Consider the following 14,246-nt stretch of genomic DNA (forward strand, 5'->3'; position numbering starts at 1 on the left):
GAATTGGAAATCCTGCCATTGTAACCTGTTGATCTGTTTGGTTTCTGATTCTGCCATACAACATATTTATTTTCCAGTTTCTTGTCATCTACAAATTTGATATGCCTGCCTTCTGTGTGTCATCCATGTTTCTGATAGAAATGTCAGGCTCAGGGGTGGAACCTTGTGACATGGCATATAGAAACTGTCCTTCAGGTTCATGTCTTCGTGAGTCGTCATCCTTTGGTATCAGTCAACCAATTAACTAGGCCACCCAGTTAACACTGTGATTCAGCTCACATTTCTGCATTTTGATCTTAAAAGTACCAGTTGTAGCTATGAATCTTTAATGTATAGTAAATCCTTTAAAGTAAATTAAGATAGCACAACCTGATTTAGTTGTTCTTAGCGGATTTAAGTGTTCACCACTTTCTTTTAAAAATGCTTGGAGACCATCCCTTTAATAATCCATTAGAATCTCTTTCCAAATCACTGTTCTGTAGTTTGGGAAGTCTGCCTTCTTCCCCTTTTGAACATTTTTACTACATTTGTCATCTCATCTTCTAGCACCTGTCCATTCTTTGTGATTCCTTAACTATTCACAGAGAGCACTTCCATGGCCTGACTACAGGGTCTGTTGGCTTCCTGGGATTTACCCATCCCAGTACAGTAATTCACGTAGAATTGATCAGTTATTTGCTATCTTACGTCTTTTTTACCCCCATGAGAGTTTAATTTCTTCTCCCCTTTTCAGCCTGACAATCATGCTCCTTGATGGAGAAGCCAGGAACAAAATAGAAGTCAGAGAGTTTTGCATTCTCTTTATTATCTGCTGCTACTAACTATAAACTTTTCTTGTTTTGATGTGGTTGTTGTGTTGTTTGTCTTTTTTGCTTATTTATTTTTGCGATGGTTTTAGAGAAATGGGGGTGGTAATAGGGTTTTAAACATAATTTTAAAACAGGGAATAGATGGTTGTCTTTAGCATTTTGTTTTGTCTTTATTTTGCTTTGCAAGCTTCAGGTAATTTTTGGAGTTTTAGCTCTCCTGACATTATTCTTATAATTTCATTCCACTCTCTTGTAGTCCTTCATTACATGCCCTCTTTCCATCTTTTTTTACATGTCCTTTAAACATCTGACCTTGTGAGAGATCTCTGTGCAGCCATATTGATTACTTAATTGTCACCTCTCTTTTCTTCCTGAGAGGTTCATTTGTGACTACGGTTACAGGTGGACATTTGGAAGCTGCCCAACCCTCTTAAACCATTTTTTTTCCTTCGGAGTCTCATGCCATTGAATCATATCTCTTTTCTTTGAAGTTTTTGAAGTCCACCTTACCCTCTTTGATTACCCGTGAACTCCAAAATGACATAGTAACTCTCTCTGAATGTTCCTATCAATTTTCATTTCACCAACTATTTTTTTCTTCTTGGTCAGAATTAGGTCCAGAGTTGAAGTTCCCCTAATTGCTTCCTCTACCATCTGGGAGATAAAATTGTTACCAAAGTAAGTCAAGAACCTGTCGGGTGCCCTACTTCTAACCAAACGAGACTTCTTCTAGCAGATATCTGGATGGTTGACACCCCCATCACCATACTTTCTTGCTTCTGTATGTGTATTGTGTTGTGACAAGGATGCATCATCGATATCTTCCATTGAGCTGAGCAGTCGTTCTGTACTCCCCAACCATTAGCACTTCTATTGCTCTTTCTCCTTCACTCACAAGCTCTTAGCATGTTTCTACCCCAGACTCATGACTTTCCACATAGATACATGTTTTCTTGGCTAGTAGTGCTACTCTGCCTCTCCTAAGAATACTATTTGAAATGTATATAAAGCAAGCAACTTGCCCCAACCTATCTTGAATTCCCAGCCCACCAACTATAACCTTAGAGCTAACTCCTCTGATACTATATCTACCACTCAGTATTATAATCTCAGTTTTCACTTCATTACCCTTGACCCATATTTATATGTCAGCATCTGAAGAAGCCTTAAGTGTTGCTTCCCGATGCCTATCCCCCTATCCCCGTTATTTTCTGTAGTGAATCACTGGGCAGTTTCAGGATCATTATTGTTCTTTCCAAGTCATGTATCGGCTGCCCTCCATAGTAATTGGTTTTTACAGCATTTTTCTGGGCATGTTTCTCCCTCGTACACCACATTCTGCCTAAAGCCCCATTGATTAGTCCTGCATGAAATTAAAGGGATTGGCTAAAGAATTTATAAGACCCCTCCTCAAGGCTAAGATTAACCAGTAACCCCAAACCTCCCATTAGCTGTAAGTTCAGCCTCCTTTTCCTAGCTGGCTGTTGCAGTTTATGAATGGTAAAAGCAACATTTGGTTTCACTTTCTGTTTATTTTCTCTCCTGTGGTCTGATGGAGGTTCTGATAAGTAGGGAAATGACCACAAGAGGGGCAGTGGAGAAGAAGGAAAACAAAGGGATCAGTGCAGATTGAGACCTGTACGGTCTGCTCTGGCGTCACCATTTCCTAATTACATTCCCTTTCTTTGGCAGCTGGGTTGTTCTTACATGATTGGGAAGGTTTAAATTTCCAAGAGTTCCCGTGTTTGTTAGTTAACTGCTTATCCTTTCTGGCTTCCTAGCTTAGAGGTTGTTGAAAGGATTAAATGAGACGATATATGTTAAGTGCCTGGTACAGTGCTTAATGTATACTAAGCAACAGGTGGTAGCTATTATTGCTAAAGGCGTGAGATTTAACTCTTGTTCACTACTGAGGCTGACTCAGATTTTGAGCTCTTCAGAAACAACACTACCTGTAGGTTCTTCCAGTGTGCTCTGGCAGAACATCAGTGCTAACTGTAATGAGATGTTGAAGCGCTGTTGTCTTAATCAGTAATTTATCTGATTTAATGAATTTCTCATTCTGAAGAAACCCTTATATTAAAGAGAATCAGTGTTTAGTAAATAGCAGTAAACTTATATATAGGATCTCTAACTTTGAGAGCTGAAAGGAGATATTTCACAATAGCTAGTATCATTGCCACTGTCAGTTGACGTTGATTATGTACCACATGCTGGCTACTGTACTGAGCACTTTACATGCATCACCTTACTTAACCTTCACAACAACAGTGTGAACAAGTAGATTCCATGTTGTTCTCCATCAGGGAGGCAGAGTAATAACTTGCCCAAAGTGACATACTAATAAGGGGCAGAGTCCATACGTGAGCCCCAAGCTCCTAACACTACACATCCTACCTTTCAAGCTAAAATACAGACATTTCTTTTGTGCCATTATTTTGTGTCAACAACTACAGACCAGGGGTGCATGAACCAGTTGGCCACTCTGCATGTTTTTGGCATAACTCCTTGCCCTTCTGCATGTACTCCTACAGCTATTCCAGTGTCCTTGGATTTGTAATTGATGGTGGCTATTATCTGAATGGACAGGTGTGCAACTGCTTATATTCTCTTGGCTGAAGAGGAAGCAACAACCATTGCTGAAGCAGAAAAGCTGTTTAAGCAGGCCCTGAAGGCTGGAGATGGCTGTTACCGGCGTTCTCAGCAGCTACAGCATCACGGATCCCAGTATGAAGCCCAACATAGTAAGGTTTTCTCCAGGTTAACGTGATGGGAGATCAGAACTGTAACTGTAACGATTAATCGGAACAAACTTTCAGGCCAGTTCAAAACAGGATTCTCATAGATGAGAATAAATATTAATTTTTGCCTTCTTTAAAAAAATTTTTTTTAATGTTAATTTAGTTTTGAGACAGAGCATGAGCAAGAGAGGGGCAGAGAGAGAGGGAGACACTGAATCCGAAGCAGGCTCCCGGCTCTAAGCTGTCGGCACAGAGCCTGATGCGGGGCTCAGAACCCACAAACTGTGAGATCATGACCTGAGCTGAAGTTGGACGCTTAACCGACTGAGCCACCCAGGTGCCCCTTTGCCTTTCTTCTTAATAATTTTTTTCCTTTCCATAAGAGCACAGTACATAATTATAGCTTTATTGCTGTTCACTTAATGTTCAGATTCTCTTTCCTGCTCTTGAGATTCTTAACTCCAGAAATAAATGGTAATAACCTTTAATGATAACTTTCTCCCAAGAATTCTTATGTATTTCTCTGTTTATTAGTTGTTTCTCTGCCCCATAACTTAAGTTCTAGTTGGGAAACAGGACTTAAATTCATGTTAACGTAATCAAAGGTTTTCTCTTAGGAGTCTTCTACAGCATGGGTTGAAATAGGACAACTAAGAGTATCACCGTTATTGGTGATTATCTCAGCATTTAGCCCTTTGGTATTGGCTTGCAGACAGAAAAAGCCATGGGTTCAGAATTATTTCTCTTTCTTATATTAAAAATAGTGGCTGCTTTTGTTTAAGATAACTCTTTAAAATGAGACCTTTTACTTTAGTGCACTAAACAGAGGGTCAGTGATATTTTGGGGGGATGGTATAAAAAACAAGACAACAAAATTATTTCTGGAATTCCTTGAGCCACTTGACTTGTCAGTTTGTTGGTTGTTTAAGTAGAAATGTAGCAATCCTTTCATTGTCCATTCAGACTTCAGGTTGTTTCATTAAGGTGGAGTTTCTCCCTCCTGCATTTTGGGGAGTAGGATTGCATTGCCTTCATATTTGAGATTATAAAATTAAATTTTAGTGCTAAACTTATATTTGACACAGAGGCTGAGTGCATTAGTCTTTATAACTAAGTTACAGCGAGATCTTTGGTTTTTGTGCGTATACATGAGTATGTCCACACAACACAATAATACACAGGTTTTTTTTTTTGTATTCAGTAAGTATATTTATTTATAAGCAGTAGGTATATATGTTAATCAAGTTTCTAATCACATCTGTATCTTGCTTTTTAAAAAATTTATAAGAATGAATTTTGAAGGCATGTGTATAGTAATGTCTATTTTCTGAACTAAATGAGAATGAACACATAACATTACATAAACTGTAATATAACTTAAGAAATTTTCTTTATTCCTTTTTTTCTGTAAATTAAATCCTTTCAACCTGTTGCCTACATCTATCCAAAAAATATAATCACATCTTTAAAATAATTTGTAGGCACTTGGCAGATTTTCAGCACACATCTTGTTCTCATTGTTTTAAAACTTGAAATGTTAGGACTTCGGTCTTAACATCTTTTAATAGCTGCATATTATACATGTACTTAATCTATAACAGGTGTGTCATATTTTTCTAAAACATGGTAATTTTATTGAGGATTAAATGAATGCATGTTCTCACTGGTTCAGAAACATATCCAAAAAGACATATAATTAAAAGATTAAGATGAGAAGTTGTTAATGCACTTTTTAGTGCCATTTTAGTGACTATTATTGTAACTAGTTAGCTTGTCAATGCTTTCTCTAACACTAGGGTAGTTTTTCATATTGTTACATACTCTATTGTCATATCTGGAATGTGTTATATTGCCATCTAAAATAGACTGCTTTGGGGACCTGGAGATGATTATGATGTCACTAGTATTAGGGAAAGAATAATATAAAACAGAAGTTCAAGATGAGGCTTCTCCAGACTTAATGTCAAGCAGGAAAAAAAAAAGTTGATCAAGATGCAACCTGAGATTCACCTCTTTGCATGTTCAGCAAAAGCATGCAAACTGAAGAATATGGAATGCTTGCTTGTAAACCACATTCAATATGGGTATGCTCATTTCCCCAGCACTTTGTGGCAGATGATTTTATTTATCAAATATTTAACATCCTAACTCAAAAGTATGGATTAGGTAATCAGTCACATGATTTGACCTTTGGAAGTCTAAGTGCTTTGACTGCACTGTATGCGTTTTACTATTAGCAAACTCGTCAGTGCTCCTGGCAGTAAGAAAAAGCCAAAGGAGCACTCTGTTCTCTCTGAGGTTTTCCTTTAAGGGTATGGCAAAGGAGCCTCTGCATTTTTTTCTTGCTGCTCAGCTGAAAGCTTTTGTATTTTTAAATTTTGGTGTTTCATATTTCCTTTTTCAGGACGAGATACCAACGTCTTGGTCTACATCAAAAGAAGGCTAGCAATGTGTGCCAGAAGACTCGGGAGGACGAGGGAAGCAGTGAAAATGATGAGAGATGTGAGTTTAAATTTGTGTTTGAACAGTAGCAGTGTACCTGACTTAAAGAAGGAGGAGCCACCTGAATGGCCAGAGGAGCCACTGTGTGGCTGCAGAGAGCAGCAGTGATGTCGCGGTGGTCCCATGGTTGCTGGAGCCAGCCAGTCTGGGAGTTGGCTCTGGCTCCCAGTGTATTAGGTGAATGATCTTGGGCCAGTGAGTCTACTGCTGTGTGCCTGTTTCCTCATCTGCGAAATGGGGATAGATAACAAGAACTTTAACAATACTAATAACAAAAAAAATTACTACTAAGGATTATTGTGAAGATTAAGTGAGATAAAACATGCAAAGCTTTCAGTAGAGTGACTGGCATCTTAAGGAAATTTCAGTAGGTGAGCTTATTATTAAACCTGTGGAGCTGTAGCCAGAAACCAAGAATGAGATCAGTTAGTTTAGCTAACTGACTTCTTTTGTGTGTGTGGACAGTCAGGAAGATTTGAAAAACTATGGGTCTAATTAATTGCTACCCTCGAATTTAATAATATTATGATCTAATCTGATTGTAGTCATTTCAAGCATTCTCCTAGATTCTTGCATCAGGATATTTTATCACTAGTAGTCAACATAACAAAAGAGGAAGTAGGTGAGAGTTTTAAAACAAGAGAGAACCAAGACAGACTATTAATATGTAATTTTAAATCAAAACAGTGGTTTTAAGGGAAATCAGTGGAGGAACTTTTACTTCCACATTTTTTTTTAATTAAGAAATACTTTTTCATAAAGAAGCTGACACCAATGTGAATTGTATTTATAAACCATTTTTTTAAAAAACAATATCAGAAACCTTTGCCAACACTTCATGCATGTACTGTCTTCCTGAATCAAGAGACATAGGTAACTGCCCATTATAAAAATGAAAGAACCAAGGGACAAGATTAAAGTGACATCTTGCCTGGTTCTCAGCTTTCGGGTTTGGGAACAGGACTGTGTAAACCTCTAGTGAGCCACTTCTCAGTTTATCTTTGGAAGGGCAGTTATTCATACAAATTCCCAGTTACTCTGTTATTCAGGGCCTGCACTCCATCCAGGCCCACCCCTAATTATTTCTGCAAGTTACAGCCTAATGTAAAGGTGAGATCTGTGTTTGGGTCCGACTACTCAATTAAACAGTGGTATAGCTCCCAGATCTGAGGAGAGGACAAGAGGAGGGGGTTCCAAGATAATTCTGTTTGACTCAAGGTGATAGATGCTCTGTGGGCAAAGCCACTGTAAAGGGGATGTCCCAGGATTAAATTCTTTTGGTTGAGGGGAGAATTTAAAGAATGTTTGTCATACAGTGTAAGTGCTAATTTTTACAAAAGGAAAGTTCTGTAGAGACATGAACTTGCTCTCTAAGCTTTTTAACTTGCAGAAATTCCATCTTTTGATACAGTGAAGAAACTCTGCCAGTCCCTTTGTCTCTGAAAGAGCTGAGAATTTTATGAAGGATGGGATATTTATCTTAAACTGGCCCAGCCACATTCAGCCTTTAACAGGGTGTTTTAAATTTATTGCCTTTTCTTAACCTTAGGTAGGCCGGAACAGGCATGTATGGAGGAGCAGATTTGGGTGATTTTCTTTATTATGTGCTTAAGCAACTTCATAGGAAAAACAAACGGGGGGGTAATTTCAATTCCATTTTTTTCTGTCAGTTTCATTCTGATTATCATCAGTTTTAGTATATGCGTATACAGTTTCGTATGATTGAAACCAATACATTCATGCTATGGTTTGACTTTTGCTTAACTTTATTTCATATTTACAATTCCATTTATTGACTTAGTCCAAATGTAGATCTTGGGGGAAAATCTGGAATGCAGTGGAATGAATGCTGGGCAGAGAGTAAGAAAACCTAGATGTGAATGTCAGCTTTGCTCTTCACTAGCTCTGTGACCCAGGGCAACTTTCTTTATGGGCTTTTCATTTGTCTTCTGTAGATTGTGGTTAGTGATTCTTACCTAAAAGGGTAATTGATGGAGCACTGGGGAGAATGAAATAAGATAATATAAAAACACCTGGCACATGGTAGACACGCTCACATTTTTCCCCCATTTTTTCTCTATTATGCAAGTATGATATAATTTGCTTGACCATTCCCCTGATGGACATTTTGAGACATTTCTGATGTTTTTTTTTTTTCTTGAATGAATCAGTTAGTAAGTCAAGCAATCTTTCCTATTACATATGTACACACACACACACACACACACACAGATATATATGTGTGTGTATCTGAATGTATACATGTGTTTCTTGGGTTACTTTCCTTAAAGAATTCTGTTTTATTATTGGAATACCAATACGGTTACCTTTTGACTGTGTATATAGAGCCTCTAGTAGATATGGGCCCTACTCTTGTAACAGTCCTGTGAGGGACACTGTCAGACATTGTGGAGATGTGTTTTGAAGAGAAATATTCGTAGTGTTCTTTCCTTCACAAACTCCTGGCACCCAAATGGAGGATGGAGGTTGAGGACCCCTGTGTTTGTTAAAGCTGCAGCTGGCCTCAGCCTTGTGGGAACAGTTGATGGTCAGACCTGACTCCTCTCAGGTCAGGGTCATATATAAATGGGAACCTCACTGAAGGGTTTACTCCTTTAACAACATGCACATAAACCATCTTGCTGCAAAAGTTCCTCTGATAAAACAGCACACTGGATTCTAGGCAGCCTGCTGATAAAACACTGAGGCAGGAGGATCTAATTTCTTACGAATACACAGCAATCCTACCCCATATATGTTGGTTGAAACTTTCTTAGAGCAGATTTTAAACTGGAAATAGAAATGGTAGAGTCAGAATGCTTTCCATGTAGAAAGTAGACACTTCAAAACAATTCTCTGGAAACCCCTTAAAGGAAGGAAAAACTGTTAATTGATGAGATAGCCTAAAAAAAGAATGGGAATTCCGGGAAGGACAACTGTGGATGATTATGGATCTAGTAAAATACTGATACTATAAATGAAATATTGATGAGGTACGAACACCTAAGCTCCTTAATGTGAAGATTCTTGGCTTCTCATTTAAAAAGCAACAAATCAATTATTTTGAATTCCTAGGATATCATCTCAAAAAACTCACTTTAATTAGCTTCCTTTTATAGTCAAGAATATGGAAACATCTTATTGAAGGAATGCTCTGCAGTGGGTAGAACTAAGAAAGCATGCTGACTTTTGAATTTTACTATATGGTGTTATTTATCCAAAATGAAAAGGGTTACATTTTCTGCTTTCTTAAATTTAAAGAAAAGCCTTTTTGCTTGTTCTCATTTTAAAATTGCTTCTCTAACATCTGATATAGGACACAGTTTTTTCTTTTTAACTTTTACCATTTAGTTAACCTCAAGGATTTTTTTTTTTTCCTAGCTTTTCCTGGCCCTATTTGAGTAGATTTGGAATAGAAGTCATAAGGCTAACTGTTTGGTTTGGCCCTGTAGCCATACCCTGTCAGAACTGTTGTAGATAAACTGGTATGGATGGGATTCCTTGCCCATATGAAAGAACCCAAGAGCTCCTCTTGCCCCAGGTCATTTGGTCTAGACTCGAGTCTCTCAGTCTCAGTACAGTTGACATTTTGGGCCATGTAAGTCTTTGTAGTGGGTGGCCTATGCATTGTAGGATACTTAATAGCATCCCTGCCCTCTACCCACAGATACCAGTAGCAACCTGTCCCTTTGTTGCTCCCCAGTGTGACAACCAAAAATGTTTCTAGATATCTCCTGGGGGACAAAATCATTCCTCACTAAGAACCATTGACCTGAAGAATCCTAAAGAGAGTAGATCTGTTTTGGGGTAGACATTGAATATTTATTCGGTCTTGTTAGTAGTCTGAGCTTCCACTACTGTGAGCACAGTGCTCTGTGGCATCCCCAGAGTTGATCAGTTTCTTGGACCAAGCTGATTTGGGAGGTTGTTTGTCTTATATGGGATTCCCTGAAGAGATACCCTGGGACATGAAGACTAAATGAACTTGAAGGTTTTGGTGGGGTGTTGGTTGGAGTGATGAGAAAGAGAGGAGAATGTGAAGTCCTGATGTGGGGCAGTGGTCTTCCTTGGTCCTTGTGCATGCTTCCAGATCACTGTCTGCCTCTCTGCCCTAAAACCTAGAGCTCCTTTGAAAGTTGACCATATGCTCGCAGACTTTATCACCTGTTTCCCCTCTTTTTTGTAGTTTTCTGCAGATCTTCACATCATTCTCCCTCATTCTAGTTTCACTCTTTCTCTCTGAACACTACCTCTTTCAATATCCTGGTCTTTCTCTTGACACAGGTCATCACAACTTCCTTGAAACATTTTATTTACTTGATTTTAGGAGACCATGCTTTCTTAGTTCTAAAATGTCACAGTCTGTAAGAAAGTATCACAAGCTAAGTGGCTTAAACAACAGAAATGTATTCTGTTACAGTTGTGGAGACCAGAAGTCTGAAATCCAGGTGTGGGTAGGGCCATACTCCCTCTGAAGGCTCTAGGAAAGAGTTCTTTCTTGCTGGCCATCACTCCAATCTCTGCCTCTGCCTTCACGTGACATTCTTTCTCCCTGTGTATGTCTTTGCAGTCAAATTTCCATCTTTTTGTAAAGGACACCAATCATGTTGGATTTAGAACTGGATTTATGACCTCATCTTAACTTGATTACATCCACAAAGACCTGATTTCCGAAACATTCACAGGAGTCAGGGGTTAGGACTTCAGAATTTCTTTTTGGAGGACATTGTTCAATCCACAATACCCAGTCATCTGTAAAAGCAAAATATAGGTACAGTAATCTGTGTATACTTTTATTCTCCCTAAAAATGGGGTACATACTGGGAAATGTGGATATCAAAGAAAAAAATCTACCCACCTAAAATTTGAGCTTTAAACAAAGCTGTGGCTTGTTTATTTCCTGGGGAAGTAGTAACATTTGTTTTTAAATTAATGTAGATTAAAATGAGTTCTATTTAGAAAATTATTGTAGTTGTTCATCCCTTTTAGGTCATTAGAGGTATCCCACGGTGTGAGCAATTGACCTTTGAGAATTAATTTAACAGCATTAATAGTAAGAGGATGCCCTTTAGATGATTTGTGAAGAGTAGCTCTTCTATTGAAAGCATGCTTTAGAAAATATACACCTCTGGGACTAATCAAAGCCTTTGGAGCATTAAGGACTGTTGATTTGCATTTTTGCCCACTTATGCTCATGAAGAAAAATCTTCATTAAGTCAATGATCTGTAAAAGAGATCTAGTATGCTGTTCCAAAGCTGTTTTAAAATTTCATTTTAGGGAATGTTCTGCAACAGAAAATCTGTTTTTATTGCATTGGTAAAAAAAAAATCTAGGAGGAAAACTTTTAAGTGAATATTTTGGGAGTTCATTTCTATTCCCTTTTATCTTTTTTTCTCATTCTTAAATTCTCTAGTTTTGTTCCTTTCTTTTGCCTTTCTATTCCACAAATTACATTATTTACCTTTTATCAATATCCCTCTTATTTTTTTCCCCTTAAAATCATCATGGATTATTATGGATAACTTGGTTGATGAATAAATTTAGAAGATGTTCAGTTGATTGTTAGAAGAAGTACAGTAACATTATGCAGACTTGGGGCATGGGAAGAGGAGTATCTTAATACCTTCAGGTAACCAAGTATCACTCGAGCATAGTTGCTTTCAAGCTCTTAAGATAACTAGATGTATCATTGAGCTAAAGACAAAGTCTACAGTGAAACGTGTTCATTTCTAGGAAGTGTTCCTATGGTAATTGTTGGCCTATTTCTAGATTCCGTCTTTGCTATACTTAGAAATAAAGAAAAAGTGAATCTTGGAAGCAAATGCTGTAAATAGTAACTCACTGTTCTTCAGAATTAGACTTTACATGAACCCTTGCTTTTTATCATGATTTTTTTTTTTTGGATTTGCCTGAAATGTTGATTAAGTTAACTTATTTAGTAAATTATTGGCAATTAGTGATTTGCATAGAAAGGGAAGGTGTTTAATAAGAGCAAATAATAGATTTATTACTGATTTCTCTTTTTGTGTCAGTAAGGATGAACCATCGTTTAATCAGCATTGTACTGTGTATTCACTATACAAAGAGCAGCTGGTAAATAGTTCCTGAGGAGGATGAGAACTTGCCTAGAAGTGGTGTTTTTAATTTACTATTAGCTATTATCATTTACATGAAAGTCTTACTTGGGGCATAATAAATACATGAAGATAAGTGTCACTATCAGAATTTTTCATATGCTGGGCCCACATTTTTCAGGGTGGTGAGTAATATCTACGGCTGAGTAAAGCCTTCAATATATATGGCTGGCCTGTGAGCAGTTCTAGACATGTCAGCGCCTGTCATCTGGGAGATTGATTTAGCTTCCCTTTTCCAAACTCCCTGACCTACTTTCCCAGGTATTGACCTTCTGCTTCGGCTTCTTAACTGTGTCTACAATGAGTTCTTCTCTTGGATTCCTGCTCTTCTGCATTTCACCTTCCCAGGACTCGATCCTGGTTTTATTCAGTGGCTCCATTCATACCCACTCTTTCTCTGGTTCCACATCTTCTCTCTCTCTTTTTTTACCCTACAGCCTTGATTTTAGTCTTGCTATATGCCCAGATTACACTAAACCAATTAGTCATTCACCCCATTCATTCATTCAGTGAAAGTGTATTGAACCTCCATTTCATGCCAGGTGTAATCAGTGAAAAAACAAACATCCCTGACCTTATACAGTTACATTCTAGAAAGAAGAGATGAAAAGTATGTATTTTTGTAATATATTAAAAATTGATAGATACTAGTGGAAAACAAAGTAGAGCAGGATAAGGAGGATTAGGAAAGCTAAGGGACAGAGAGTGGGAAGGCCACAGAAGTCACAGTTTTAATCCCATAATCACTTTGTCATTTTACACACCTGATCATCTTTCTTTCTTTCTTTCTTTCTTTCTTTCTTCCTTCCTTCCTTCCTTCCTTCCTTCCTTCCTTCCTTCCTTCCTTCCTTCCTTCCTTCCTTCCTTCCTTCCTTCCTTTCTTTCTTTCTTTCTTTCTTTCTTTCTTTCTTTCTTTCTTTCTTTCTTTCTTTCTTTCTTTCTTATCCCTGCATATTTTGGCAACTCAAATACTTGTTGAACTGGAGTTTTAGAACAACAGTAAGATAGCCTCCTGTTTAGATGAAGATTTAAAGAAGTTGAAGCACAAAAAGATCATTCTGGTATTTTCTATTCCACTTTTTGGTTGCCTTTAGTTAACTTTTATCCAGAGAATCAGTTTTGAAATAACATCAGAACTCAGTTTTATTTTTAATGTTATTTTTTTGTCACAAACATCTGACAGCCTTGATTTTATAAGTTCTCAGGCTTCTTGCCCCATGATCAAGCATTATATGAGCACACTGTGCAAACCGTAAAATCATGGAAAAGTTTAAGCCAATCTTCTGACTTATAAAAGCTTGGTAACTCAGTCTTTAACTTATTCTTGTGATGGAATGGCAGTCCGTAAAGAATCTGGAGTGTTCTCTATCTATCTGGCACCTCCCTAGAGAACTGATTTATAGATCTTTCTTGTCCTTCTGGTCCAAACAGACCTGAAAGCACATGTTGATCATCCTATTTAAAAAGATGTTGTTTTACCAAAGACTGAAGGAGGTGTAGAATTTAGTCATGTGATATATGCTCAAGGGCTGTGAGGCAGGAGTATGCAAAAGAGTCCTGTGTGGATGGAGTAGAGTAGGGAGGGGGGAGGATTACAGGCCACATAGGGTTTGTGGAGTGTAGTAAAGATTTCAGCTTTTACCCTGGCTGAAATGGGAAGCTTTGCAAGGTTTTGAGCAGAGGAATGATATGGCCATTTTTAATTTTTTACAGGCTGCTGTGTGGCAAGGAGAAGCAGGGAAGTTAATCACAAGGCTCTTGTATTTCATCTTGGTGAGAGACAGAGCAGTAGCAGAGTAGGTGGTGAGAAGTGGTCAGATTTTAGATATATTATGAATGTAGGACCAGCAGTATTTGCTAATCAACTAATATGCATTGTGAGAAAATTCAAGGATGGTTCTAAGGATTTTGTCTTAGAAGAAAAAGAGTTTTTATCAGTTAAGAAGTGGAAGTCTTCATATAAAACTTTTTTTTTTTTTTTTTTTTTGGTAGCAGGGAAGGTTAGGAAGGTTAGTTTTGAACATGTCACATTTCAGAGAGCACATACTCATTTTCATCT

The 14,246-nt window shown here is 37.8% G+C and overlaps 1 protein-coding gene across 7 annotated transcripts in view; it reads left to right on the forward strand.

Annotated features, from left to right (window-relative positions):
• The window catches only part of ST7 (suppression of tumorigenicity 7), a 250,915-nt gene that overhangs the window by 155,295 nt on the left and 81,374 nt on the right, over positions 1-14,246 (forward strand). For 5 of the 7 annotated variants that reach the window (XM_006929305.5, XM_006929306.5, XM_045041275.1 and 2 more), the window contains exons 7-9: positions 1,419-1,487; positions 3,399-3,553; positions 5,955-6,052. In XM_006929305.5, the coding sequence (XP_006929367.1) occupies positions 1,419-1,487; positions 3,399-3,553; positions 5,955-6,052 (322 nt within the window). 7 annotated transcript variants of the gene reach the window in all.

This window comes from Felis catus, chromosome A2 (genome assembly GCF_018350175.1).
Source record: "Felis catus isolate Fca126 chromosome A2, F.catus_Fca126_mat1.0, whole genome shotgun sequence".
NCBI lineage: Eukaryota > Metazoa > Chordata > Mammalia > Carnivora > Felidae > Felis > Felis catus.